Source organism: Vulpes lagopus, chromosome 12, assembly GCF_018345385.1.
Source record: "Vulpes lagopus strain Blue_001 chromosome 12, ASM1834538v1, whole genome shotgun sequence".
NCBI classification, from domain to species: domain Eukaryota; kingdom Metazoa; phylum Chordata; class Mammalia; order Carnivora; family Canidae; genus Vulpes; species Vulpes lagopus.
In genome coordinates, this window is record NC_054835.1 from 56,649,463 (window position 1) to 56,675,708 (window position 26,246).

Below are 26,246 nucleotides of genomic sequence, written 5' to 3' on the forward strand. Positions count from 1 at the left end.
AGGACATACCTTTTTGGGGTACACGGCTCAACTCACTATGGAACCTTAGAAGTGGAGCTTGTCTGGGGCTTCCCTGGGCCCTGTGCCCACAGCTACACACCTGTGACCTGGTCCCCCCTTCCGGTCGTGTAGAAGCAGCCCCTGAGGCCCATGAAGGGACGGAGAGGTGGCTCGTGGAGTTAAGAAGGAGAGGATGTTTACAGGGACCCCAAACACACCCTGTCCCCGCCCCGTAGCCACGACATGGCCTGGATGACACGGGAGGGACAGATGTGAACTGCGTGGAGCCAGGGCAGGAGGCGACAGCGAGCCTGGCTCTGGGGTGTACTTGAAATCAGAGGAGGTGGCGGCGCGGGGGTCTGCTGCTTTGGGGGGGTTGGCGTAGATTGTCAAGAGTAACCCTAACAACTTGTACATTCTGCTGCCAGTCACCGCCCTGGGGGTGGGGATGGCTCTGGTTCTCTCCGAGCCTAGGACTAGGAATGGGATGGGATGGGCGGATGTCTGGGGGTGAACACCTAGGTCGATCATGTAGCCAGACGATGAGCACACAGGTAATGGGGGGCCAAGGGGTGACGTGTGGCATGAAGAAACACAAAGCAGCGAGAGAGAAGAGGATGGCGGGTGGGGCCGGGCGTGTGCGTCTGCAGAGATGGCCATGGCAGTGACCTGCGGGGGCAGTGGCCCACCCGGCTGGGCAGTGATCTGCGTGTGGGCCGGGTTCGAATGCATCACCCCCCAGGACCTTCCGCGCCCGAGTCAGCGGGATCTTTGCTTCGGTGCAGGGTCTTCACTCGTAAGTCAGTAGTTGAGGGACCCTCCAAGTGGGCTTCCCAGAGAGGGGACCCTCCAAGTGGGCTTCCCAGAGAGGGGACCCTCCAGAGGGGGTCACAGACCTCCCTGGACCCCCAGGGAGAAGGTCATCTCATTCTGGGCCAAACCCAGGAAACGTCCCACCCACCTGATGTCTGTTCTCTGATGCGGCTGCACGAGTTCACCTGGAGGTGGGTGGGGTGCGGACCCCTCCTCTAGAGAGCTCCCAGACAGATGGAGCCACCGTGCAGGGGGCGGTTTGGACGGTGCTCTGGGGGCTGGGGGTAGACCAGAGGCCCCCCCCGGGACCCACATGAGGTCACGGTTTCTGGATACGCCCCTGCCCTGTCCTTTGTCACCTCAGGCTGCCCTGGAACAAGCGGTCTGTACTCTGTGGTCACCTGAGGGGAGAGGGCCCCGGGAGGGGTGCCGGCATCCCTGCTTTGGCACATCCCTGCTGCTTGGCACGGAACCCCACTGCCCTTGGCCGCGATATCAAGCAGAGGTCACAGGCCAGGCCCACGGGCCACCTGCAGCTTGTGGATATGATTTGGTTTGACCACACCTGTTCTGAGAGGGTGGTTTCCCCTGTGCCAGCGCATACGGATCAGGAGTTAGCACATAGAGAATGCAGATTCCCAGGTTCTCCCGACAAGTGCGTCGCTCTGGCCACAATGGGCTCACAGGCCTGCGGGGCAGCAGGTGGGCCCCTGAGAAAGGCCGGTTCCCTCTGACCGGGACGTTTCTGTCCCGCGGGGCCTCTGGCAGGGCTGAGCTTTGCAACTCAGGATGTCGTGCCGTCTGTGCACCGAGCAGGCTGTGTGCCCGGGGCTGAGAGAGGTCCCGCCTGGGTGCCATGTTTGGGGAACTGGTCGTTCCGGCAGCCAGATGTCAGGGATGGGGCCTCCTCTGCTTCCTGTCTCCCAGGACGTAGGAGCACAGGCTCCCCTGGCCACCCCCACCCAGCCACCCAGCTGCCCAGCAGGCCCTGGTCTTCTGGAGGAAGCCCCGTCCACGGGGATCAGACAAGGCTGTGCTGGAATTTGGAGGATGGAAGACTCGGGGTTGGGGTGAGCGGCGCTGAGAACAGGCCCACGTTGCTGTTGCTGGGGTTGGGGACAACCTGGCGAGGTCCCAGGAAATCCTGGGCTCGGGGGTGGCGGTGGTGGGGGCTGGGCAGGCGAGGTGGGGCGCTGGTGGGAGAGACCCTGTGGGCTCGGCCAGGAAGGAGCTGGTGAGTGTTCCTGCCATGAGGGCCCTGCATGCTCTGGTCTTTATAACGGGAGCAGCTGGTTCTTGTTGGGAGCCCGGCTGCAGGGACCGTGGGGATGGCCGGCAGCTTCCCAGGCACTGTCCCCTGGCCTTGGAGGGAGCAGGTCCCGGCAGAGATAGTGGGCAGCTGGGGTGGGAGTCAGATGCCTGGTGTCCCTCGGAGGCCCAGGTCGGGCTGGGGCAGGTCGCAGAGCACGGAGGCAGCCGGGGGCGAGGACCCGAGCGGGTTGGAGGGTGTGGATGCGCCAGGGCTCTGTCATCCCACCTGCATCAGGGCAGCCACGTGGTCAGAACGCTGGGCCCTGCATCTGGACAGATGGCATCTTCTGGCCACTCTGTCTCCACGTCATCGGGCACATGGCTTAAGCACCAGGGCCTCAGTTTCCCCATCTGTACCAGGGGTTAACCGCAGTATTCACAGGGTAGGGTCACGGGAAGAGTAAACGGATGCAGTGAACCCGGTGCCACTGGCTGTTCGTGCTGTGTTGTTAGGGTGACGTCATTGCCGTCGTGATTCCGGCAGGTGACGGTTGTTACTGGGGACGCCCCCCTCCCGCCCCCGTTGCTGCTGCTGGTGGTGTGGCTTGTGTCTGGCCGTGTCTGCGTGGGGTGGAGGTGAGGAGGGACCAAGGAAGGCCACGACGAGAAAGAAGCCAAAGCTCCCCTTGAGCCAGGACATCTTTATAGAAAACGTGGCTGGCACGTCCACGCCGTGGCCCTGGAGGACATAGAGGCTGCTGTGTCCTCCGAGCTCCAGCCTTTTCGCTCTGTGTCCCAGTGCACGAGATTGCTGGTGCCCGCGGCCCCTGGGACGGTGGGGCTGTCCCCTTTGTTCCCCCGAGGTGGAGGGAGCCCGAGTCCTTTGGGCCCCCGCCGCAGCACCCCCGCCAGCTCCCTTGGCGTAAGCGAGTTCCCGGACCATCCGCTCCTCACGTCCCCCTCTCTCTGTTTTCCAGCCTTGAAAAGATCTTTTGAGGTCGAGGAGGCTGAGACGCCCAACTCCACCCCGCCCCGGAGGATCCAGACCCCCCTGCTCCGGGCCACTGTGGCCAGCTCCACCCAGAAGTTCCAGGACCTGGGCGTGAAGAACTCTGAGCCCGCAGCCCGCCATGTAGACTCCCTCAGCCAGCGATCCCCCAAGGCTGCCCTGCGGAGGGTCGAGCTCTCGGGCCCCAAGGCCGAGCCCGTGTCCCGGCGCACGGAGATCTCCATCGACATCTCGTCCAAGCAGGTGGAGAACGCCAGCGCCGCCGGGCCGTCCCGCTTCGGCCTCAAGCGGGCCGAGGCGCTGGGCCACAAGACGCCGGAGCCCGCCCCCCGGAGGACGGAGATCACCATAGTCAAGCCCCAGGAGTCGGCCCACCGGAGGATGGAGACGCCCGCCTCCAAGATCCCCGAGGTGCCCGCAGCCCCCACTGCGGACGTAGCCCCCAAGAGGGTCGAGATCCAGGTGCCCAAGCCGGCCGAGGTGCCCGCCTCCCCCATCCCACCCCAGACCCTGGAGAATTCAGAGCACACCCCGATGTCTCAGCTGCAGAGCAGGCTGGAGCCCAAGCCCCAGCCCACCGTGGCCGAGGCCCCACCCAAGAGCCAGGAGGGTGAGTAGCAGGAGCGGGGATGGGGAGCTGGCTTTGCCCTGGAGTCCCAACGTGGGGGGGGTGTAGCAGGTGGGTGGGGGCAGGATTCCGTGGCAGCCAAGAATACACTGGGGCAGGGGGCCCAAGGCTGGTGGTGGGGGGACTCTGCATTGGGGATGGACCAGGATGCTTGCGTCGGGCTTTGGACAGAATCTTTGGGTTTCGAGGGACCCCTCTATGGGTCAGAATGCGCCGTAGTGTAGAGCGTGCGTTGTCTGCCCCGAACAGCGGGGTCTGCAAGTCTGGGAAATGAAGAGGCGGCAGGCTCATGTGAGACACGGGGGTACGATGGGTTTGAGGTCCAAGGATGGGCTCCCATGTGCCTCTGATCACCAGGCCACGGGGGTGGGGTGGGGCAGGCAGGCTTCTGCTCAAGAGGGATTGCGGGCTGCCCCATAAGTACCCAGCCGGGGCAGGAGCCTCAGGTGGGGGGCCTCGTGGCCCTCCTAAGGTTCAGTCCTGGGGGGTCTTCCTCTAGCTCCTCCTCGGGGAGGGAAGGTCGTGGCCAGAGGCAAGGGAAACGAGAACGCCTCCTCTCTGTGTGCCCGGGTTCTTGGGGCCGCTGGGAAGGGATCCTTGGGCTCCAGACGGGGTGGGGCGCTGGATGGGACCAGTGCTCCTCTCGCTTCAGTGGGAGAAGCTCCCTTGGTTTGACTGAGCAGGTGGCAGACGGGGGTGGGGGCCAAGACGCCCGTTTGTGGCCATGCTGGGCCTCAGCCCACTCCCCCATCTCCCTAAACTGGACCCTGCAGAGCCACGCCCACCCACTCAGACACCGCCGTGTTGGAAGGACGGCGGGCCCCTGCACGGGGAGTGGGCTTCTGTTGGTCCAGGGCCGTTGCCTCCAGATAGGGCTCCCTCCTGTGGGTGAGCTGTCCTGCCCGTGGGTGAGGTGTCCCGCCGGTGGGGGAGGTGTCCCACCGGTGGGGGAGGTGTTCATGCCCGGCTGAGTCAAGCGGGACGTGGTTGGGGATGCGGTCATCCCAGGGCCCGTCCACGTCCAGATTGTGATGGCAGCTGGTGCAGGATGCGTGAGGACGGGGTCCTGGCTCTGGGCGACGGGCAGGAGGGTGTCTGCTCAGGGTGGACCCGCCCTGGGTCATCGGGGCAGGCAGGGCACGGCCTCGGGGATGCGAGGATGTCTTCCTTCAGCATGTAGACGCGGCTCAGGCCCCGCTTAGCCCCGCTTAGCCCCGCTTAGCCTCTAGGCTGTGCTGGGAGCCGGGGCCGCTGGGCCCAGTCTGGCTTTGCTCAGGAGCAGCCGAGGGGGCCGTGGGGGGTCTTGAGCCGGCCTTGGAGGAAGTAGAATTTAAGCAGGCGGGGAAGGGGAGCCAAGGCAGCAGCCCCGAGGTGCCCAGGAGCCTGGAACTCAGAGGGAACCGCAGACTCTCGCCGTAGAAAAGAGTTTAAATCTCCAAGCCCGGCACGAGAGCTCCGCGGTCAGCCGCCCAGACCCCGGGGCCCCTCAGAGGGCAGATGGGCCCAGCTCCTGCGCCCAGTGGCCTCCTGCCGTGGAGCATACTCTGAGGAGTGGGGGGCTGTGTACCCATCACATGAGTACACGCCTGTGCCCCGACCCCCCGTGTCTCATCGGCTCTCCGGGACCAGTGCTCACAGGTTGAGGGCCTTTGGGCTGGACAGATGCAGTTAGGAGGGATGCTCGGGGGTGGGGGCTGGAGGAGGTGGGGGCACAGATGGTCCTCGGGCCTTGGGTGAGGGGGTGGGGGAGGAGGAGGAGGAGGAGGAAGAGGAGGAAGCAGGGCCCCCTGTGGGTGGGAGATTAGCCTTGACCGGCTTGGCCATGGATGTCCAGTCTTTAAGTCCCTAAAGCAAGCTCAGTGCAGGGCAGGGCCTTCCCTGTGAGGCTGCAGTCCTGGAATCTGCTGTAGCAGCTTCTGGCGGTGAGGTCCCCTGCTCCGGGGCTCCGTCCGCTCCTCTGGTCACCGCCTGCCCAGTCCATGCAGACACAGACCGGCTGTCCCTCAACCTTGCTTCCCATCCACCCTTCCCCCCCTCCTGCCCTGACCTCCTGACTCCTGGCCCCTGACCTTCTTCCTCTTTTTTGAACTCCTATGCATTCTTCAAAGCCCAAACAGCACTCTTCCATGAAGCCCTCCCGCTAGCCAGAAATGGCCTTACTTCCTTTGACTTCTGTGCCTTTTTGCTTTTTTTTTTTTTTTTTTGATGTATGATATCTCGTGTTTGGCTTGGAATATTAATTACCTGTGTTGTATGAAACTTTTCTCTGCTAGACTCCTCACGTAAAAATAGTTCGAATTCAGGGGATCCCTGGGTGGCGCAGAGGTTTGGCGCCTGCCTTTGGCCCAGGGCGCGATCCTGGAGACCCGGGATCGAATCCCACATCGGGCTCCCGGTGCATGGAGCCTGCTTCTCCCTCTGCCTATGTCTCTGCCTCTCTCTCTCTCTGTGACTATCATAAATAAATAAATATTTAAAAAAAAAATAGTTCGAATTCAGAAAACGTAGAAGTTAGAACCTAAAGTTCACCTGTAACCCAGCGCTATCCATGTTCAGCATTCATCCTGTATTTTTCAGAATTCCCTCCGTGCGCCCTACTGGGTTCTAGGTTGAGGGTGAGGCTGGTGCTAGTTTTTTTCAAGTTTCTTTTTTTAATTTATTTTTTAACTGAGTGACATGGATGCAATAGGTGCTCAGTGAAACGATGTTGGAGGAGTGAGATGGTTTTTTGTGGCCCCTGGGGGCAGACCCCGAGGGCCCCCTGGGACCTTGTGGGGACCAAGCAGATGCTTTCCTGGTCAAGCCAGAACCCACAGGTTGTGACCTGCTCTGCTCTGGTGCATTGGGTTCTTTGTTTCTGAGGCTGCCGGCCCCTGGCCCTGACCCCTGACCCTCCCTGTCACCCTTTGGTCATCCCTGCTTTTCTCTTCAGGCTCTGGGTGAGTGCGGCTTGTCCCCTGTCCCACGTCCCTGCTTTCCGCGGCCCCTGCATGGGTGGCTCCGGGTGGGGCAGGACCACAACCATGCCTGTGCGGGGAGCGCCTGGCTCTGCCTCCACCCGGGAACCACCCGCCTCTGGCCCATGGCTGACACCGGCCAAGTTTCCCCGAGGCTGCCTTATAAGGCGGGCATTGGCTGCTCACTCCTGGGTCTGCTGCTTTGACGTCTCCGGATGCTAACTAGAAGCCACGGGGGAGGCTGGGGCTGACGGGGCAGGGTGGGGACCGAAGCACCCTGGACCGGCTCCCGCTGAGTTCTTATCTGGGTCCCGGTCCCATCCCACGGGCCAGCTCGTTCTGAGCCTTCACTTTGCCGCCCCCCACCCCCAGCCTCAGTTTCTTGATCTGTCCACTGAGGGAGTGGTTGGGGCCCCTGTCCCGAGGCAGTGCACTCAGAACCACGTTCCACGGTGGTGCCAGGCATGGCTGGTGATGATGGATGTGAGCCTGGGGTGGGGCAGACTCACCACGTGTCTCAGGAGGGTGTCCCTCTCACTAGAAACGTCTAGAGATGTTCTTGGCTGTGGGTGGAGCTTGGAGGAAGGTGACGGTGGGTCCCTAAGCTTCTGTTGCTGGGCGCAGAGTCTTTGCACACCTGGTCTTTGCACGCCTGCCTGCCTTGCAGGAGGACCCGGGTGCCTGCTGCACTGAGTCCGCGTTAGGGGCTGGGACAGAATGAAGTTGGTCTCAGCTCTGCAGGGGACAGCAGGGGCTAGAAGCACAGAGCTCCTGGGACCCCCAGTGGGGACATGGGAGGAGGAGGAGGCTGGGCCGAGGAGGAGGCTGGGCCGAGGAGGCTTCAGGGAAGGACAGGTGTGTGCTGAGCATAAAGGGGGGGACGGGTCAGCCAGGGAAGTGGGCGGGAATGTGCCAGGCTGGAGCAGGGAGATGGGGTGAGGGGGGACCACTGTGCGATTTGGGGGGAGGCCCAGGCTCTGCAGAGCCTCCCTAGACTCCTGCTGTGTTTGCAGAATGCCCCACTAACTGGGGTCCACTCTGGGCCTGATGCTGGGCAGTAAACTCCCTGGGGAAGTCCCATCCCAGCACCCGGCATACAGCAGGAGCATGATAAGTGTGCTGAAGCAAGCAGAGCAGTGGGCTCGCACCTCACCAGGCCCTGGCCCCTCACCTGCAGAATTTCCTTCTGTGCGGGGCTAAATGTTTGTTTGTTTCTTTCTTTCTTCTTAAAGTTTACTTATTTGAGAGAGAGTGTGTGTGCACGTGCACGTGGTGGGTGGGGGCAGAGGCAGAGGGAAAAACAGGCTCCTGGCTGAGCAGGGGGCCCGACGTGGGGCTGGATCCCAGGACCCTGAGATCATGACCTGAGCCGAAATCAAGAGCCACCCCAGGTGCCCCTCAGTATTTCTGTTGTGGCAGGACCGGGCCATGCCTCCAGCATGTTCCTGACCCGGCCCCAGGGGAGCATCCAGGCACCCGCTTACTTTTTGGGGATTGGGTCTCCTCCTCCTGCCCCCTGGTAAGAACCAGCACACTTCCCACCTGTGTCTGTGCAGGAAGTCCCCGTGCAAGGGCGGGGGGGGGGGGGCAGGTGGACAGCGGCCAGGGCAGGTGTGTGTCCAAGGTGAGGCAGATAGGGGCAGCAAGGACAGAGCTGGGCTCCGGGGCCCAGGCAAAAGCAGCCGCCTCCCCTCGCCAGCCCGCCCGCTGTCTGCGGGCCCAGCCCAGGGCTGAGGAGGAACGAGGGCCCGTCCGGGGAATGCAACCCCGGCAGCTGCGGAATGCCCTCCGCGGGGCCAGGCACAGCTGCGGGGAGGGCAGGGCAGGAGGCGGGCGCTGGAGGAGGCGGCCTCAGCCCTTCCCCGCTTCGGGGGCTGTGGCCCTGGCCACCCAGCCTGGCCCCAGGATGGAACCCGGGCTCCCAGACACATGGCGCTGGGTGAGGTCTCCCGGGCGCTTGTTCCGGGAACCGGCGCAGCTGCCAGCAGAGGAGCCGGGTCTGCATCCACAGCCTGTGGGGCCCGGGACAGCTGCCGGGAGCCGGGGTCGGCACAATGGGGCCGCTGTGTGGGGAATGTGCCCGAGCCAGACAGCCCCGCCCTGTGCGGCGTGGGCAGGACACGTCAGCGCTGGGGGAGCACGCTCAGGCCTCCACCTGGTGCCCTGAAGTGTGGGCAGCCCTGGCCAGACTCCAGGTTCCGACAGTTGGCCTGCAGGACGCCACTAGGTTCACGCCGGCCTGATGAGGCCCGATGTGGACCTGCGGTGGCGTGTCCGAGAGCTCGGGTGAGGGGGAGCCATGGAGGCTCTTCTCTGGCAGGACAGGCCTTCCTGTCCCCGTGTCTCCCTGGGCTCTGACCTGGGGCTTTCTGTGGCCGTCTCGGGTGCCCCCTGCCTGGAACCCCAGGGGCACCGGAGCTCTGGGATGTGGCTGATGAGCAAAGGCAGCTTGTGCCCGGGACTGAGCCTCCCGTTCCTGGAGCAGTGGACAGGGACAAAAGTGGATGTGATTTTTTTTTTTTTAAAGGGTGGAGGGGCGTGGAGCTCCCATGCTCAGCCTCCCTTCCCCATGCCCTCCGCCGCCAACTCCCTCCTTCCAGAATGACCCCCAGAGGTTTCAGCGTCGAAGCATAGCAGGTTAGGTGACAGGGGTCACCTGGGGGGCCTTGCCCAGTGTGTGGGGGCAGGGCTGACGGGCATGGGCGTCCTCCCCGGGCCGCCTGGGCCCCCGCTGCTGCCCGCTGCAGGCCGCGCCACTTCTGCTCTGGCGTCCGCTTCCCCCTCGGTGCGGTGGCACGATTCCTCCCACATGGCATCGTTAGGATGGAAGCAGTGCAGGGTGACGATGGCCAGTGCGGAGCCCCGCATCCGGAAGGCTTTGGGGGAACAAGCAGGTGGACGAAAACCAAAGGTAAAACCTACTTAGCGGACGGGGGTGGCTGCCCATCGCCCGCTGCCCTCCCTCCGCGGGCGTGTCCGCTCCGCACCCCCACTTACCTTGTCTCCTTCCAGAGCGGCGGGGCTGGTGTTCGAAGAGAAGAAATAGGGGCTCCTGGGGGGGGGCTCAGTGGTTGAGCGTCTGCCTTCGGCTCGGGTCGTGATCCCAGGGTCCTGGGATCGAGTCCCACATCGGGCTCCCCGCGGGGAGCCTGCTTCTCCCTCTTCCTGTGTCTCTGCCTCTCTGTGTCTCTCATGAATAAATAAAATCTTAAAAAAAAAGAAGAAACAATGATCATGGGGACTTTGAAAAGAAAGCCTGTCTTTCTGACCAACCCCCCCATCCCGTCCTTCCCGGGGCAGCCTGTGTTACCTGCGGGGCACATCGCGTGTCCTTCCGGGACTGGCACGTGGGCACCGTCCTTGGGCCCACGCGGAGAGAAGTCTGTGTGTAAATATCTTAGAGACTTTGTGAGAACACAAGTGAAACCGGACTCCTGCAGCTAGCTTTGTATTCCTTCTCTGATGCTGCCTTTGCGCCCAGCGGGTCCCTCTGGTCCTACCGTCCCTGCCCCCCCTTTCACCGTGATGCTCGAGGTGTCCGTGAACGTGCTCGCATTTAACATCCGTGTGTGTGTGTGTGTGTGTGTGTGTGTGTGTGTTTGGGACGGGGCTGCCCCGACTTCAGGAGTGGGATTTCTGCACCACGGGACGTGTGCATTTAAAATATTGATCCACCCTGGAGGCACCTGCGGGGTTCGGTCGGTCAAAGTGTCTGCCTTCCGCTCGGGTCATGATCCCTGGGTCCTGGGATCAAGCCCTGGTCGTCAGGCTCCAGGCGCAGGGGTGGGGGGAGCCTGCTTCTTCTCTCTCTGTCCCCTCTCCCTGCTGGTTCTCTCCACCCCCCCCCCCCGCCCTCCCTCTTGCTCCACCTCAAATAAATAAATAAAATCTTTAAAATAAAATAAAACGTTGATCCGCGTTGTCAGACTGGCCTCCGAGCGGTCACACCCGATTTCAGCGCTAGCAGCACAGCGGCCCTGTGCCCTCGCTCCGACCTGCGGGGCTGCAACGCTGTCGCTGTCGGGCTGGGGCTTTATTTCACCCCTCTTTGGTATGAAGGGGAGTGTCTTCTCCTTATTCCAGGCCCAGGGCCCTGGGTTGTCTGTGAGCGGCTCCTCCCTGCCCTTGTGTGCACGGGGTGGGCTGCCCATCCTGGTGGCCGTGACATTTTCTTATCCACACCTTTGTTGTAGCTGCTACAAGTGCTTTTCCCCAGTTGTTGACTCTCGATTCTATTTATAGCATGTTCTTCCAAACAGAGGTCTTTAACCTGTAGGTTGTCAAGTGCATTCTTTTTTTTTTTTTTTTTCCGTCTTCTGTTGGGATCCACACCCTGCTTGGAAGCCTCCTGCATTCCAAGATTATAGAAACCATGCCTCCAGGTTTTCTTCTAGCACTTTTATGGTTCGCTTTTTTTAACATATTGCCGTCATTAATCTATTGGAATTTATTGGGGTGTAAACAGTGAGGTAGGGACATACGGTTTTGCACGGATGTGTGCACGTGAGCTGGCTCCGCTGTGGGTGGGGTGCGCTCCTGCGCGCTATTTTTGTCAGTTTTGGTGACAGTGTCCCGCCAGCTTCACAAAAAATAATTTGGATGTGTTTCTTTCTTCCTCTGTCTCCGGGAACATTTTAAACAGCAACACAGTTGTCTCCACATAACAACTTCTAGAGAATTCACTCGTGAAACCATCGGAGCCTGATCCCTTCGTAGGGAACCTCGTACTTCAAAAACCGTAACCAGGTCTTTTCCATTAGTTTGTTTGAATTCTTGTTTGTTGTTTTTCTCATATTTTATACCTTCTTTCCCTAGAAGATCATCCTTTAAGCCATTTAAAATCCCTTAGAGAGGGCAGCCCCAGGTGGCTCAGCGGTTTAGCGCCGCCTGCAGCCCAGGGAGTGATCCTGGAGACCTGGGATCAAGTCCCACGTCGGGCTCCCTGCGTGGAGCCTGCTTCTCCCTCTGCCTGTGTCTCTGCCCTTCTCTCTTTGTGTCTCTCATGAATAAATAAATAAAATCTTTAAAAAAATCAAAAATAAATAAAAAATAAATAAAATCCGTTAGAGAGGTGGTAGTGTGGCACCATTGCTCCGGGCACCTCGGCCACTATCCTGGACCATGTCCAGAGATGCAGTGGATATGGCCGCTGTCCTGGAGATGCTCCTTCTGACATGCGAGCAGGGCAGCGTGATGAGGGTTTGGAGAGAGACCAGTCCAGAGGGTCGTAGCACCCCAAGGAGAGAGCCCCCTTCTCTGCTGGTGGACCCCTCTTGGTGGTGGTGATGGGGGAGACCTTGGGTCTCGGGAACGGGGGTGGCGATGGGCAGAGTGGTCCAGGCAGGTGAAGGGCCCACGTTCCAGGAATTGTGGATTTGATGTTGCCCAGAGAGCACCTTTCAAGCTTTGCTGGGCTGCAGCTCCCGGTAAGAAACACATTTTGTACCACAAACCAGGACGCGTGTATGCGTAGATCGATGCACGCGTGTGTGGGGTGTATCCACATGCAGCATTTCCTGGAAGTGATCCTTACCTGCTACACTCTGGTGGTCTCTGTCCTTTTCTCTTTTTGGGTGGGAGGAGCTTTGCTTATTCCTTCCAAAGCAGCTTTATCGAGATATTGAGATACACTTTCCATACCTCGCAGCGCGCTCCTCGGAAGGACACAGCTCCCATGAGTGGGGCAGGCATCGCCGCATCCAGTTTTAGATTATTTCCATCCCCTCAGACACACTCCCCATACCCTTTAGCCGTCACCTACTCTTCCCCCCACCGCTTCCTTCAGCCCTAAGCGGTAACAGGCCTTCCTGTCTAGATCTGCTTATTCTGAACCTCGGGACCCAGGACCAGGGGCACCTGGGTGGCTCAGTTAAGCATCTGACTTTTTAAAAAGATGTTATTTATTCATGAGAGACAGAGAGAGAGAGGCAGAGACACAGGCAGAGGGAGAAGCAGGCTCCCCAATGTGGGACTCAATCCCAGGACCGCAGGGTCATGCCGTGAGCCAAAGGCAGAGGCTCAACCATTGAGCCACCCAGGTGCCCCAAGCATCCACCTCTTAATCTCAGCTCAGGTCTTGATTGTAGGGTCCTGATTTCAAGTCCTGCATTGGGCTCCATGCCCAACACAGCGTCTCCTTAAAAAAAAAAAAAAAAAGAGAGAAATAGGCGCGGTGGTAGGTGGTCTTCGCTGACTGGCTTTTTCACTCTGTGAGATCCATGCTGCGGTGCCCATCAGTGCGTCATCACTTTTGACAGCCGAGTGCCGCTCCACCGTGTGGCTAGAGCACAGTTTGTCCATCCACTCATCAGCTGAGGGCCACTTGGGCTGTTTCCCCCCTTTGCCTGTTGTGAATGTACTGCATTAAAATGTGTGTTTATATTCATTTTCATCTGGGGGCTCTCTTAGGTATGCCCCCAGGCTTTATTCCCTACTCCCAAATATCTCATCCTCAGTCTCAAATCCTCCGATCCCTGGGTCCCAGGAGCCCAGACTTCCCAGTGAGAGCATCTGCTGCCCAGGGCTTCCAGCGTTGGCTGTGAAAGTTAAGGAGGAAGATAACGTGTGCTGCGCCGGCGAGATCACAGTGTTGGAGCCCCCGACTCACAGGTTGGGCTGCCCCCAGGACGCAGCAGAGGCCTTTTGGTCGGCTTCTGGACCAGGCCGAGTTTCTGGAGAGGGTGGCCCGCCCCAGGGGTAGCCAGCGGAGCTGATGGAGTAGCCGTGCCTCCTCTGGGAGTTCTGCTGCAGCGGCAGAGCCGGGGCCGGCCCCTCTCCTGCTGACGGTGGGAGGCTGCTGCCCACTAGGGCCTCCCGACCTGGCTTCCTTTGCCCGCTGGCCTTGGCTCTGCTTGCCTCACTGCCCCAGCGAAGTCTCCAGTTGCTCTGCCAGAAGCACCTCCTTCAGGAGCATCTTGAGCTGGGAAAACAGCACATTCGCTTTCCAGGCAGCCCTGGCTCAGCCGGGCTTTAGCAGAAGCACAGTCCTGCCATCGTGTGGGCCCTTGGGCCCCGTGTGCCTGCTGGACACCCCGTCTGGCTGCTGGGGCGTGTGTGGTCCGAGGCGACCCCCCCAAGAGCTAACAGTTCCCCCTAGAGACCACTGCTAGGAGTTGGGCAGGCCGGGCTGTCCAGTCCCTACTTCTGAGCTCCTCGGTCCCCTATTCCCTGGGCCCCGGGGTCCAGCCTGGAAGCCGCTGTCCTCATTCACAGTCTCCAGAACCATGTCCTGGGTCTGCACTGGGGCTTCAGGCCCTGCCCCCCTTCTGCTCAGGCAGAAACAGGAGACCCCATGGGGCTCCCAGAGGGGCGTGAGGAGGCTGCTGTTTGAACAGAAGGGCTTGGGCTGCAGGAGTTTTTCTCTCTGTTCCTCCCCTTAAGGTGGGTCATACTTACAGGCATAGCCTCCTGGTCCAGGAGAATTTGGGGTGTCGGCTCCGTCTTGTGCACGGGGATGGGGGAGCTGTTATCAGCTGAGCCAGAGGGAGGTGACACCCACGGTACCGCTAGTGGCTGGTGACCCCAGAGCATGCCTGAGTCATGGTGTGATCCCGGCCCCCCCCCCTCAACTCCCAGGGGACAGCGTCTGCTTCTCTGCACCATGGTAGCCCAGCCCAAGAGAGAGGAGAGGGGGCTGTTTTCATCCTCAGGGTGATCCCCACCCCCACCTTAATTCTGGTCTAACGTTGGGCCTTCCTTAGGTCTGTGGCTGTCTGCCCGCCTGCCTGCTGACTAATGCGGATCTGGTGCCTGATAGGAAGGGCGGCACGGGGAGGCAGCAGGCCCCTGTGACGGGGCTCAGGTTACCGAGGGTGGAGGCATTTCCTAAAACAAGGCCCCAAAGCCACCGACCCTCCACCACGGCCTGGACTTCAGGCCCCCGGCCCGACACCCGCACCAGGTGAGTTCCGGCTGGGTGTGGCAGGATGAGGTGCGGTGGGTTTCTGGGCTGGGGTGGAGTGTGGCTAGGGAGGCTGGGGTGGATGAAGAGGGCAGATCCCCATCTGCCCCCTGCCCCCCACCCCGGGGAAAGGGACTAGCCTGGCACCTGGCCCTCCCTTCTTCCTGTGGCCGCCCACGGGGCCTTGGACACTCCTTTGTCCCCGGGGAGGACTAAGCAGTCTGGTTGCTGGTGCATGCACGGGGCCACACCTCGAACCCAGACCCCAGCGCTGCCTGTGGTTTACCAGGGCTGCTCTGTAAGTGCACGTTCTGTTCTGGGGAGGCAGCCCAGCTCAGCGAGTTAGAAGCCGAATTCCCTGGGATTAATTCAGCAGCAAGTTTGCCTCTGCCCAGATCCTTGCTTATTACGCGTGCCTGTTCTTGGCAGGTATTGGCCCTGCTCTCTGTGGGTGGTGGGGGCCCCCAGCCGCCCTGGCCTTGGTGTCTGCCCCAACCCCAGTGCCTGCGAGCCTGCGAGACACTTGGCTCCGGTGTGGGTGATTCTGTTTGGGCCCAGAAGGTCTGGGAATGTGCAGCCTCAGTATCCAGAGGAGCCTTTGGGGGCTGGGGGCACTCCGCGCAGTCTTCCTGTCACATGGTCACACGTGGGGTCCTGGAAGGGTCCTCCCCTTCCCTCGCCTCCTGCACATCCTTGCCCCTCCTCCCCGGATTTTCCTTCCCTCTTCCCCTCCCCGGAGGCACTTCATTTGGCACAAGCACCTCCCTTTCCGGATGGGACAGGATGGGACTGGATGGATTCAGGGATTGGAAGACTTTCCTGGTCCTTCCAGGTCTAGATCCCTGTCACAGCCTTTCCAGAAACCCTTATCTCAGCGGGGAGGCATCCATAGGGACCTAACAATTCGTGCACCTTGAGGCTAGCTTCCGGCCACAGTCACCCTCAGCATCCCATTTTCTAGGTTAGGAAGTCAAGTCCGAGAGAGACTCCAGCTGCGTGCCGAAGGCCCAGCAGCTGCTGACAGTCTGGACTTGAGTCCTGGGGGGGCCTGGCTGCCCCGCTGGCCTGGCAGGGGACGGCTGCGGCGACGGGGTGGAGCTGCCTGGGGCCCCCGGCCGGTGCGTGAAGCTGGGTCCCTGCCCTAAGCTTTGGCCAGGATGCAGGGGAGCCCAAGCCGGACCCTCCTTTTGCTTCTTTCTTTCGCAAGGCGCCAGGAGATGATGAAAGAAAACCCCATTTAGGAAGGAGAGACTCTGGTATTCCCCCTCTGCCTCCAGCCCCTTAGCTGCCCTGGGTTTTGAAATAAGATACTGCTTGTCAGGGGCTTGAGTGGGAACAGATTGGGAGTCCCGTTTCTCTGCCTGGGATCACAGCTGCAGGGAGCCCCGCGTGGCTGCTCACCACCGCTCTGGCTGGGCCCCCCAAGCTCAGTGCGGCCCTGCCCCGCCCCCTGCGCAGCCCCACCGCGCCCCTGCCCCTGCCCATCCTCCCGCCCCCCTTCCAAGCCCAGCCAGTGCTGCTGCAGAGCCCAGGGAGAGGTTTGGGCAGGGCGCAGGTGGGGGTGTGCCTTCTTGGTTGGGGAGCGGCTGCATTAAAAGCCCGGCTGGCCCCGGCTGGCCCGGAACGGAACAGTGGGCAGGCACGCCAGCCTCCTGCCTGCCAGCTTTGCTCCCAGGCCTCGGAGCAGGTCCCTGCAGGTCCAGGGCACGCCGTCCTGTGCAGAGATGGCTTCCACAGGCTCGCCTGGGTTACCGACTTTCCTGGAGCTTGGAGTAGTTCTCCGCCGTCCTGATTGGGCTGCGCAAAGTGCGGAGATGGGCGAGGGCGAAGCTTTCTTCTCTCTCTCTCTCTCTCTCTCTCTCTCTCACACACACACACACAGGCTCACACACACATGCCGCCAGGGTGAAGGTTGGGAGTGATGGGTCCCCCTCTTCGGGGACCGGTGGCTTCCATACTTATTTCAGAGGCCCCGCTGAGCCCCCAGAGTGCTTCCAGCATGCGGGCACCGGGCCCAGCTCTTGACAGGTGTTCCCTGCTCACGTGGCTCAGCCCCTCGGGACATCAGAGACAGTGTCAGGTGGGGAGGCCAGCTCCTCATGCACGTCTCCGCTCCTCGGGACTGGGCAGGGTGGCCAGGACCCTCGTGTGGCCACATGGCTTCCTGGGAGGCCAGGCTGTCAGCATGGCTCCGGGGATGGGGTTGGGGAGGGGAGCTTCCGTCCTTGGGTTGCGCATTCCCGTCTCGGCCTCGGGAGCAGGCCCCCAGAGTTCTACTTGGGGACACGAGGTAGAGGGAGTCTAGGGTGAGAGCAGGGGGCTGAGGGTGCCAAGGGCCCATGGAAAACCGTCCGTCCTCACCCCTCAGGGCCCTTCCTTCCCCTGGGGGTGCTGAGGGCTGGTGCCGGGGAGCAGGCTGCTGGCCCCACATGATCATGGGAAGCTGATGCGCATGAGGAGTCTTGGTGGCAGAAAGCTGATGGTTGTCCGAATGCTGTCCCCTCACCTCCTGGGCCTGAGTATTCCCTTTCAGGCTCTAGATAGTTCTGAATCTGAAATGCAGCTTTCTGGGCCCACACTCAGCCCTTTGGAACCAGGGCCCCTGTGAGGGGAGCTTACTGAACCCCACTGTGAACCGACTCCCCGCACTGTCCAGCTTTTTTTTTTTTTTTTTAAATTTATTTATTCATGAGAGACACAGAGAGAAGCAGAGAGAGAAGCAGGCTCCCTGCTCCCGGGGGATGCGGGATGCGGGACTCGATCCCTGAGCTGAAGGCAGATGCTCAACCGCTGAGCCACCCAGGTGTCCCTTGCACTGTCCAGTTCTTCCTCCGTGCCTCTGGGGTCTGGGTCAGGACTCGGCTCCAGGGCCCCGGGTGACAGCCGAGGGCTCTGAGATCGCACCCGCCTCTGGCCCAGGCCGCGGGCAAATGTGAGGAGCTGTAGCTCCTCTGAGCGAGTCATCCACACCGTGCTCAGGAGCCCACCGCGGGGACCCCGGCGAGTGGCAGACTTGATGCAGTGTTTGTGACCGTGTATGGGCAAAGTCTCTGCCCAGGAGACTGTAGAGATACAGCCCCCGGCTACCTCCCGATCGGGGAGTTGGAGGGGGAGGGCGAGGCTGGCCTGAGTCATTGCCCAGTGACCCAGCGCCCCGAGAGATCGAGCTCTGCGGTGAGTAATCCTGCCCAGCGCCACTCCCCCTGCAGTGAGCAGCCACATGTTCCTGCTGCAGAGAAACTTTTCCAGGGAGCCAGCTGACACACTTGGCCTGGATCATTTGTTTTTGAACAGGACTGAAAGGAGAGAGTGAGTAAGAAAGTGTGGGGGGGGTAACTGAGTAGGGGAAGGTCAGAGAGAGGGGAGGAAAGATCTGGAAAGTCCCGACATGTGCTTTGGAAGCAGGTGCCAGCCCTGAGATTCTCTGGAGGGTGGGGCCTGCCTGAGACCCGGCGGGGGTGGGGGGGCAGGGGTGGGGGGGCAGGGGTGGGAGCGGGGGATGTTCTGCAGGGGGACGGTGGCTGGAAGCCAGACCTGGGAGCCTGCCCTTGGCTGGCTCTCTGCTGCTCAGCAAGCAGAGTTGTTTCCATTTTAGGGACACAGCGGAGAGGCTGTCATTCTCCTAGGCTTTATTAAGATCCCATTAATCATGGTGACCGTTCCAAGTGCTAGACTCCGGGTTTCAGCTGCTCCGGGGATGTATCTGCACAGCAATCTTAGCAAACACTTAGCGTTACCTGTTGCAGAGAAGGTGCCAAGCGCAGAGAGGGTGAAACTTAGGCTGGAAGTGGCAGGTCCTGGTTTTTTGGTTTTTTGTTTTATTTTGTTTTGTTGTAAAGATTTTATTTATTCATGAGAGACATAGAAAGAGAGACACAGAGAGAGGCAGAGACACAGGCAGAGGGAGAAGCAGGCCCCATGCAGGGAACTGGATATGGGACTGGATCCCGGGACTCCAGGATCATGCCCTGGGCCCAAGGCAGATGCGCCCAACCACGAAGCCACCCAGGCGTCCCAGGTCCTGGCTTTGAATTTGAATGGGGGTTGTTTGAGTCCAGAGCCGCAGCGGGTTTGTAACGAGGTGCCCGGTGTCTCTGCCACTCAGACAGCTTCTGGTTGGGACCCAGCTGTGCCGAGGTCCCTTCCATGTATGGGCAGCCCCAGGGCAGTGACCCCATGGCTCAACTAGTGCTGGGACAGGAAGGGGCCGCAGCCACAGTCTCACTCCCGGTGGGCAGCTATCCTGGGGACAAGGCCACATCTCCCCCCGCCCGGCCCTCTGGAGCCCCCCGGTCCAGGTCGGGGCCGCCCGCGCCAGGCGGGAGCGGGCCCCACAGCAGCAGGCCCTGGGAGTCCGGCCTGCGAAGCCTGGAGGCTTCCGGAGGAGCTTCCTGTGCAGCTGGTTCTCCTGCACACTCGGCCCCCGGCCTGCACGACCTCCCACATCTGGGACCGGCTTCTCGGGCTGGGTCACGTGGTGCGCGGGTCAGCGCTGCTCCACGGGGAGGGCAGGGTGCCAGGAACAGCCTGCAGGGAGGGGGCCGCATCTCCGGGAACAGAGCGAGAGCTCACTTTGGCCGAGTGCCCACTCTGCACGGGGGCGGGCTGGACTCCCAGCTGGGGTCACTCAGTGTCACCCAGCTCTGCACAGGGCCTCTTAGTTACCCACCCGTCCACCTGTCCATCCGGCCGCCTCCCGACCCGCACCCATCCGGTAGGCGTCCGTCCGAGCGCTTGCGGTCTGCGAGGCTCGGAGCTAGAAGTTGCGGGGTTAGCCCAGCTCTGCTGGCCACTGGCCACGTGACCCTGGATGGATCCGGGCCTCCCCGCACGAGGGCCCTGGTCTGCCGTCGGAGGAGGTGTGACGTGCCGGGGATGTGCCGTGGCCCAGGTGTCGGCCTCCGGGAGAAGTGAAGGTCTGTGTTCACACCGGTGACACAGAACAGTGAATTCGGATGCGCAGCGGCTTGGGGGTGGGAGGGCACAGCTCCCAGCCCAGCGCTTCCGGCACAATCCGCCGTCTCCTCCTGAGCCCCTGCCCCAGGCCTCCCGGGCAGGAAACAGCGCCCTGCTCGCCCACTGAGATGTGCCTGGGCCTGAGAATTCGGGCATCATCTGCCGCACACAGCCGTCTCCGAGAGATCCCGGGCAGGGCCCCGGCTGGGCCCACGCTGGCCCCACAGTCCGTCCACCCCCAACGCGGCCTACGAGGCTCCTACGCCTTCCTACATGTAACGGGCGTGAAGCTTGACACCGCGATGCTGGCAGTCCTGAGTGATTTTTCTGAACGGTTCAGGTCGCTTTGCATCTCAAACCTCCCCGTGGGCACCTCTTGTCCTGGGGACACTCACCCCCAACCCCCATCATTGGCGTCCGGCCCCCTGGCTGCCCCAGGACACAAAGGCTTGTCCCCACTGAGAGCCTTCACCTTGCCTGTTCCTTCCTGAGCCATCTTTTCCTGATTCTTCTCCTGGCTGCCTCATTTGGGTCCCTAAGTGCCACCCTCATCAGAGAGGTACCTCCCCTGTCACCCCAGCTAATGTGGCTCTCTCATGGGCACTCTCAGTGGGTGGCTTTCTGCGAGCGGAGCGTGAATAGGTGACACGTGCATCCTACACCTATTGTTCACGTGGAGTGCAAGCTCCACGACAGCAAGAGAAACGGCTTGTGTCCCAGAACAGCATGTCACCCGGGCTCAGTTAATGCCTGTTGAGCACTTAGCCATAGAGGGCGGCCTAGGAGAGGAGCGTCCATCCAGCTGGAGCAGTTGTGGAAGACTTCCTGGAGGAAGTGATTGATGTGTGCTGAGCCCTGCAGAGTGACGGGTTTGTCTGGCGCAGAGATGAGGGTAGAAGGCAGAAGGGCGTTGTCAGGCCTCAGCGGACAGCCACGAGCAGCGAAGACCGTGCCACAGGCGGGGCCGAGGGGGAGTCGGAGATCACCGTGTGCTGGGGTCCCCGGGGAGGCCAAGCTCCCGGCCTGAGCGGAGGCCCTAGGTGCGAATGGCACCTGTGGGTGCAGCTCAGCATTGGGGGGGCCTGTCTGGCCGGACGGCTGGAACTGGGTCAGGATAGGCAGCCCTAAGCCCCGCAAGCACGTAGGTGTCCCAGGAAGGCTGAGTGGAGGCGGAAGCCCCACTGGGGCCATCATACCCCACGGGCCAGTCAGTGAGAGCACAGGGAGGCCAGGGGTGCTGGGTGGACAGGACACCTTGACAGCCCCCAGGCACTGCCTCAGTTGTCACTGGAGCGAGTCCTGAGCCGCGTGAATTTGTCTGACCAGCACCCCGTCCCTGGGCTCATTTGCCATTTTGGTTTGATCTCTTCATTGTCACCGCGGTCCTCACTACCCCACAGCTGGCTGCCGGATATCCAGCCCCTCTGCATGCCAGCCACTGCACTCGGAGCTCTCCGTGCATGTCCTGTAGCCTTCTCAGCAACCCAAGAGGTACAGAGAGGCCGAGTCATTGGTCTGTAGTCACACAGCAGGTACCGGGGACTCAGCTGGACCTCTGATCCCAGGGCCTTTGCATGCGGGGAGTCACTCACTCAGGCACCTACTTTGTGCTGGTACCTGGTAGGACCTGGGTGCGGAGAGGGGTGGGACGTGCTCAGGGCCGCGCAGGCTTCGGGCACCCACTCTGCTTTGGGGTTTGCCTCCTGAGTCGTGGGTGGGCCTGGCTATGGAGCAAACACTCACCTGGGGGGCGGTCCAAGTGAGCCCCAGACGCCCCGGCACCTGGCCAGGGCCCACGGCACGTGTGAATGTGGTGCCCTCCTCCCAGCATGCCTCGTCGCTTGCTTCCCCAGGCTCGCCCCTCAGACTGCGGCTGTGCCTTGCGGGGTCCTAGCCCATCAGAGGTGGGGCCTGGAGCAGGAGGGGCACGCACAGGGGAGGGGGCTCTCCTCCTCCCTCCACCCCATCCCCTCACACTTGGTCCCAGGAACAGGCTGGCTGGCAGGTGTTCCTGGGTTCTGTTGGGGGGGGCCCCGCCGCCTCCTGCGGGGAGTGGACCTGCTGCTGGCTCTGCGGGGTGTGCTGTGCAGGCAGGGCTGCTTGCTCCCCTGGGAATGGGTGTCCAGCCCCCTGGGCGGCCTGGTTTCGTTGCAGAGGAATGAGGACAGTGATGTTTGCGGAGACGGGAGCTGCCCTTGGGGAGAGGCTACCCTCCGGGGCCCGTGCCCGCAGCCCCACTCCCTGCCCGGCTCTGCCCCCGGCCTCCCTGGGCGCCCTCCCCACCCCGTCTTCCTCCCTGAGCCACAGCCGGGCAGTAGGGGGCAGCGGAGGTCTCCAGCGGATGCAGCAGTTTCTCTAAATCTCTCCCTGGAAAGTCTCTCCGGATCACGCCCCCAGTGGCTTCCCTCCCTGCTCACATCTTTCCTGGGGTTGTCATGCCGGCCGGGGCAGGGGGTCCCCACCAGGCCGGGGGTGAAGCCGAGCTGTGTTGATACAAACTCCAGTTGAACCCACATCCTCCCTGCAGCCCGGCAGGAAGTGACCTCATGGCAGGGTCTATGCAGCGCCCACCGCACTTTCCACCAGTGGGTCCTGGACCCGGCTCTGCGCGGGGGCGAGGGGACCCGGCCCCTCCCAGCCATCCCGGGAAGACCCGGCCCAGGGCCTGGCTGACAGCTCTGGAACGTTCTCTCTGCTTGGCTGGCGATGCCCGCGTGCCGTCACGGGGCTGCTGAGAAGCTGAGAAGCATCTGTCTTCCTGATTGAAACCAAGCCTTATTTTTTGTGATTTAAAAATTATGCCGACTCACGGCAAAGAAAACCAGATTAGAAAACTGCAGAGAATACGATCGCTGATAATTGCATCCTGCAGAAATCACTGTTGGCGTTTTTTCCAAGCTGTTTCTCCATGCGTATGCTAAACACGAAGGGCTTTAAAAAAAAAAAAAAAGACAAACAGGATCTGGATCTGATGCTTCTTTTTGTCACATACGAGGGTGTTCCCTCCCCAGGGATTTTCCTCATCCTGCCCCGCATCCGGCCTCGTAAAAGGCCGGGCCCCCTGGCTCCGGGAGGGCACAGCAAGTCAGAGGACCATCGTGGGGTCAGCGGGACTTGGAAGCGGGCTGGGAGCTTCCAGCAGAGGGTGGCCCCTGGCTGGGGGCGGCGGACCAGGCCTGGCGCCCCCTCCCCCATGGATGCTTCTTCCTCTTTGTTCCATGGGGTTATCTATGAGTGGCGTGGGCAAGGCTGCGGCCACAGCGCTGGCCCGCGCGACCTCCCTGGCAGCACGACCTTGGCTGCAGGACTCGGTGTGCCCCTCTGTGAAATGGGCTTAGAGAAACACCCTCGGGAGGCCTCAGTGAGGAGCGGATGCGTCCATCCGAGCGGAGGCCCAGAGCAGCCCTGCCATCACGGTCGGTGGTGTCTGGCTGTGTTCGGTCCTTGTCCCCGCTGCCCACCGCCGCTGTGTGCTGTTGGCTCTCATGCATCCGTTCCTTCACCTTCTGGGGCGTGGGGGGTAGAAGCTGGGGTTTCCGAGGAGAACGTGAGGGTCTCGGGGACCCGCCCTGCCGCCTGCTCCTCCGCGGGTCCCTACACGGCTAGCAGGACACGGGGCCGGCTCCTGCGCCCCCTCGCTGTGTGGCCCGGGGCAGGTTGCCGAGCCCTTCTGTGCCCCGTGTCCTCATCTGCCGGAGGGGGGAGGAGAGCCACGGGCAGGCTCCGGTCGGGGCGCCGTGAGGACCTGAGGGGGATGCGTGTGAAGCCCTGGGAACGGTGCCTGCAATCCGTAAGCTCTTACTCAGCTCGTCTTGTTGCCGTTCTGAGAATATTCTTGGAAATCGGGACACTGACGACCGTAGATGGAATGGGAGCCATCGAGGAGGGCCTGCCTGGGAGCCGCTGCCTGTTCTCAGGGGGGAGGTGGCCCGCTCTGGGTCCCCCCTCTCCCGGAAGCTTGTGTCCCGGCTCTGAGAGGCGGTGGCGGGGAGAGGTGGCCCTTTGTGGGGATCTGATTCCCCAAGGTTTGGATGGTCCCTGCTCTGGTGTGGAGGGGCCTCCCTGCCCTGCCTCGTGGGCTGCCCCCCACTAGCAGGGGCCGTGCAACAGCAACCCCAGCTCTCAGTGGCCCGAGAGCATGCTTCGCACAGAGCGGGGAGTCTGGAGACCCGGGCGGCTCAGGGATGCTCCGCGGGATGCTCCGCTCGGCCGCCCTCGGGTGTGGCTTTGCTCTCTGCGGGTCCCCGTGGCTGCAGATGCTGCGGCATTCGGAGGAGGGGGAGCCCTGTCCTGTGAGCCCTGCTCCAAGCTGGGGACCGGTACTCGAGCCCCTCTGCGTGTTCCCACTTGTCCCCTTCATCCCACAGCTCTGCCCCTCGGCCCCATGGCTGAGTCCTGGCGGCTCCTGCCCTGTAGCACGAGGTTTCGGGGCTGAGCAGAGAGGAGGGTGAGCCCCTGACCCAGATGAGGGTGGGCCGGGAAAGGTGGGGTTGGATGGGAGACCCTCCTTCAGCAGAGGGGGCAGGGAAGAGGCTGTCGGGGTGAGCCATTGAGGCGGGACCTGGTTCTGCCAACCCCGGGGGGGGGGTGCGGACACTGCGGCGGCCCCCCCACTCCAGCCCCAGCCCTGTCCTTGCTGGAAAAACAGCAGCTGCGGCCCGAGGCAGACCGGGCTGGCTTTCTGGGGGCTGGAGAGGGTGGGCTCAGCTGGAGCCTGACCTCGGGGCCGGATCCAGGTGTCCCTGGGACGGGCTGTGGACACACACACTGGGGGGGTGGGGGGAGGCCTGGCTGCACCTCTGCAGGTTTGGCTGGGAGCGCACCCTGCTCCTTCCTGGTCCCCCCACCCGCCCAGCATGTTCCGCGTTGGTTTCCTCTCCTGCCCCCTCCCTGCGGCTCGGCTTGGCGCGGCGTATGGTAGTGATTAAGTCCTCCTGCCTGCTCGCTGCTCAGTGGACGAGAGCAGAGCTTGTGTGGGGCCTCCCCGCCCCCTGGGGGGGTCCCCTCGTCCCCTGGCCTTCAAAAACCAGACGTTGTTGCCGGTGCGTGGAGGTGGAGGTGGAGGTGCCGTGGAGCAGCCTCGTCAAAGCCGTTCTGTGCGTCTGAGCTTCTCAGTTTTGTGCTTGGGGTTCACAGGCCACATCCCCAGCCCTCGCTGGGACAGGCAGGGCCCCTTCCGCCTCTCCGGGCAGCTCCTCTCTGGCCTCTCTAGGGAAGGTTCCCCGGAACGCGGGCCCCACTGTGGGGTGGCCAGACCTGCTCAGGCCCTGGGCTCCGGCATCTCAGCTCCTGTCACTGGAGGGGTAGCACCTTCTGTCGCCTGGGGCCCCGAGCTGCCAAGGCCGGACTGAGCCCCCCGAGATCGTGACAGTGGCGTTGCCATCCGTTCATGGTAACTAGGGCTTCCCGTGGGCTCTGTGTGGCCTTGGGGGGGTTTAACGTGGTGTATCTCCTGTAGTGTGGTGAACCACAGCGTGAAGTCAGTTCTGTTAATTCCCATTTCACAGGTGAGGAACTCAAGGCACGGAGAGAGGTTACGTAACCTGCCCGAGGCCACACAGCTGGTGCATGTGACAGAGACAAGGTTTGGGTTCAGGAAGCCTGACCCCAGAGCCCCTGTCCCTAACCACCGACCGACTCCGCTCTCTGGTTGTAGTGGAGACCCTGAGGCCACGAGAGGGGCAGTGGCCTGGCCAGGGTCACACAGCTTCGTGGCAGAGCTGGAATCCTGTATCTCAGGCCCTGTTCTGTGGCCTTCCCTTGGTGCCTGTTTGGAGGCGAATGGCCTGTCCCTGGGGTGGGGCTGGAGGTGCCCCCGGTCACTGCAGCCCAGTTTGCACACGTCATTCCAGAAGGATGTCCGTACAGGATGGGGCTTCTGAGGGACACAGACACCCTTTGCGCTCATGACCATGGTTGTTCGTCATTGGCTTCGTTAGGGCAGTGGGGGTGGCTTTGGGCCTCGCATCCCTGTCACCGCTCACCTGGCCGGCAGTGGGTCGGTGGGTTGCCTTCCGTACAGGCGTGTTGGTGTGTGACGCGCAGCGGGAGTTTGCTGGAGCGGCGCCGTGGGTGTCTGAACACCTTGGGGTCGGAGCCCTGCCCCTGCGTGGCGGGCGAGGCCCGAACCTCTTAGCCCGCCCCCCCCCCAACTTCCTGCGGAATCTGCACACCTGCCCTCCGGCAGGGCCGAAGAGCCCAGGAGCCTGGCCGCCGGACGGACCCAGGCGGTGTTCTCGTCTCTCAGCCGTGACCGTGGGCTCCTATGTGGCCGGCCGGTCGCTGCTGCCCTCTGCGGTCCCTGCCCAGTCCCCGACGTGGTGGGAGGGAGCCAAGGCGCATGCCCCACCGGCCTCGAGGCAGACCGGGCAGGGAGGCCTGCCCGCAGGAAGCAGGCGGGCCTGAAAGAGTTAACGAGGGATCCTGGCTGCTCCTTCTTTTCCCAGGGAAAGGGCAGGAACGCGGCCTCCGCAGAGGAAGGGGTGGGTGGGGGTGGGGGATGCAGTGAGCCGGGCTTCTCTGTGCAGGCACCACGAAGCCACCCTGCATATTGAATTCCAGCGACTTCTGCAGGCCAGCTGTTCAGAGCGAGCCCAGAAGGTGGAGAGAGAGCTTCCAATAAGCAAAGAGGATGGAATGAATGTGGGATTCATTACTGGAATTTGGCAATGCAAGGAGCCTCACTTTCTCCCCCGAGATGGGACGGGGGCGGGGAGGCTGGGCTGGAGCCAT

General features: G+C 62.1%; 1 protein-coding gene across 3 annotated transcripts in view; it reads left to right on the forward strand.

The window, feature by feature from the left end:
- The window catches only part of SEPTIN9 (septin 9), a 143,604-nt gene that overhangs the window by 75,389 nt on the left and 41,969 nt on the right, over positions 1-26,246 (forward strand). For all 3 annotated transcript variants that reach the window (XM_041723918.1, XM_041723920.1, XM_041723919.1), the window contains one exon: positions 3,042-3,683. In XM_041723918.1, the coding sequence (XP_041579852.1) occupies positions 3,042-3,683 (642 nt within the window). The remainder of the gene's footprint in view (positions 1-3,041; positions 3,684-26,246) is intronic.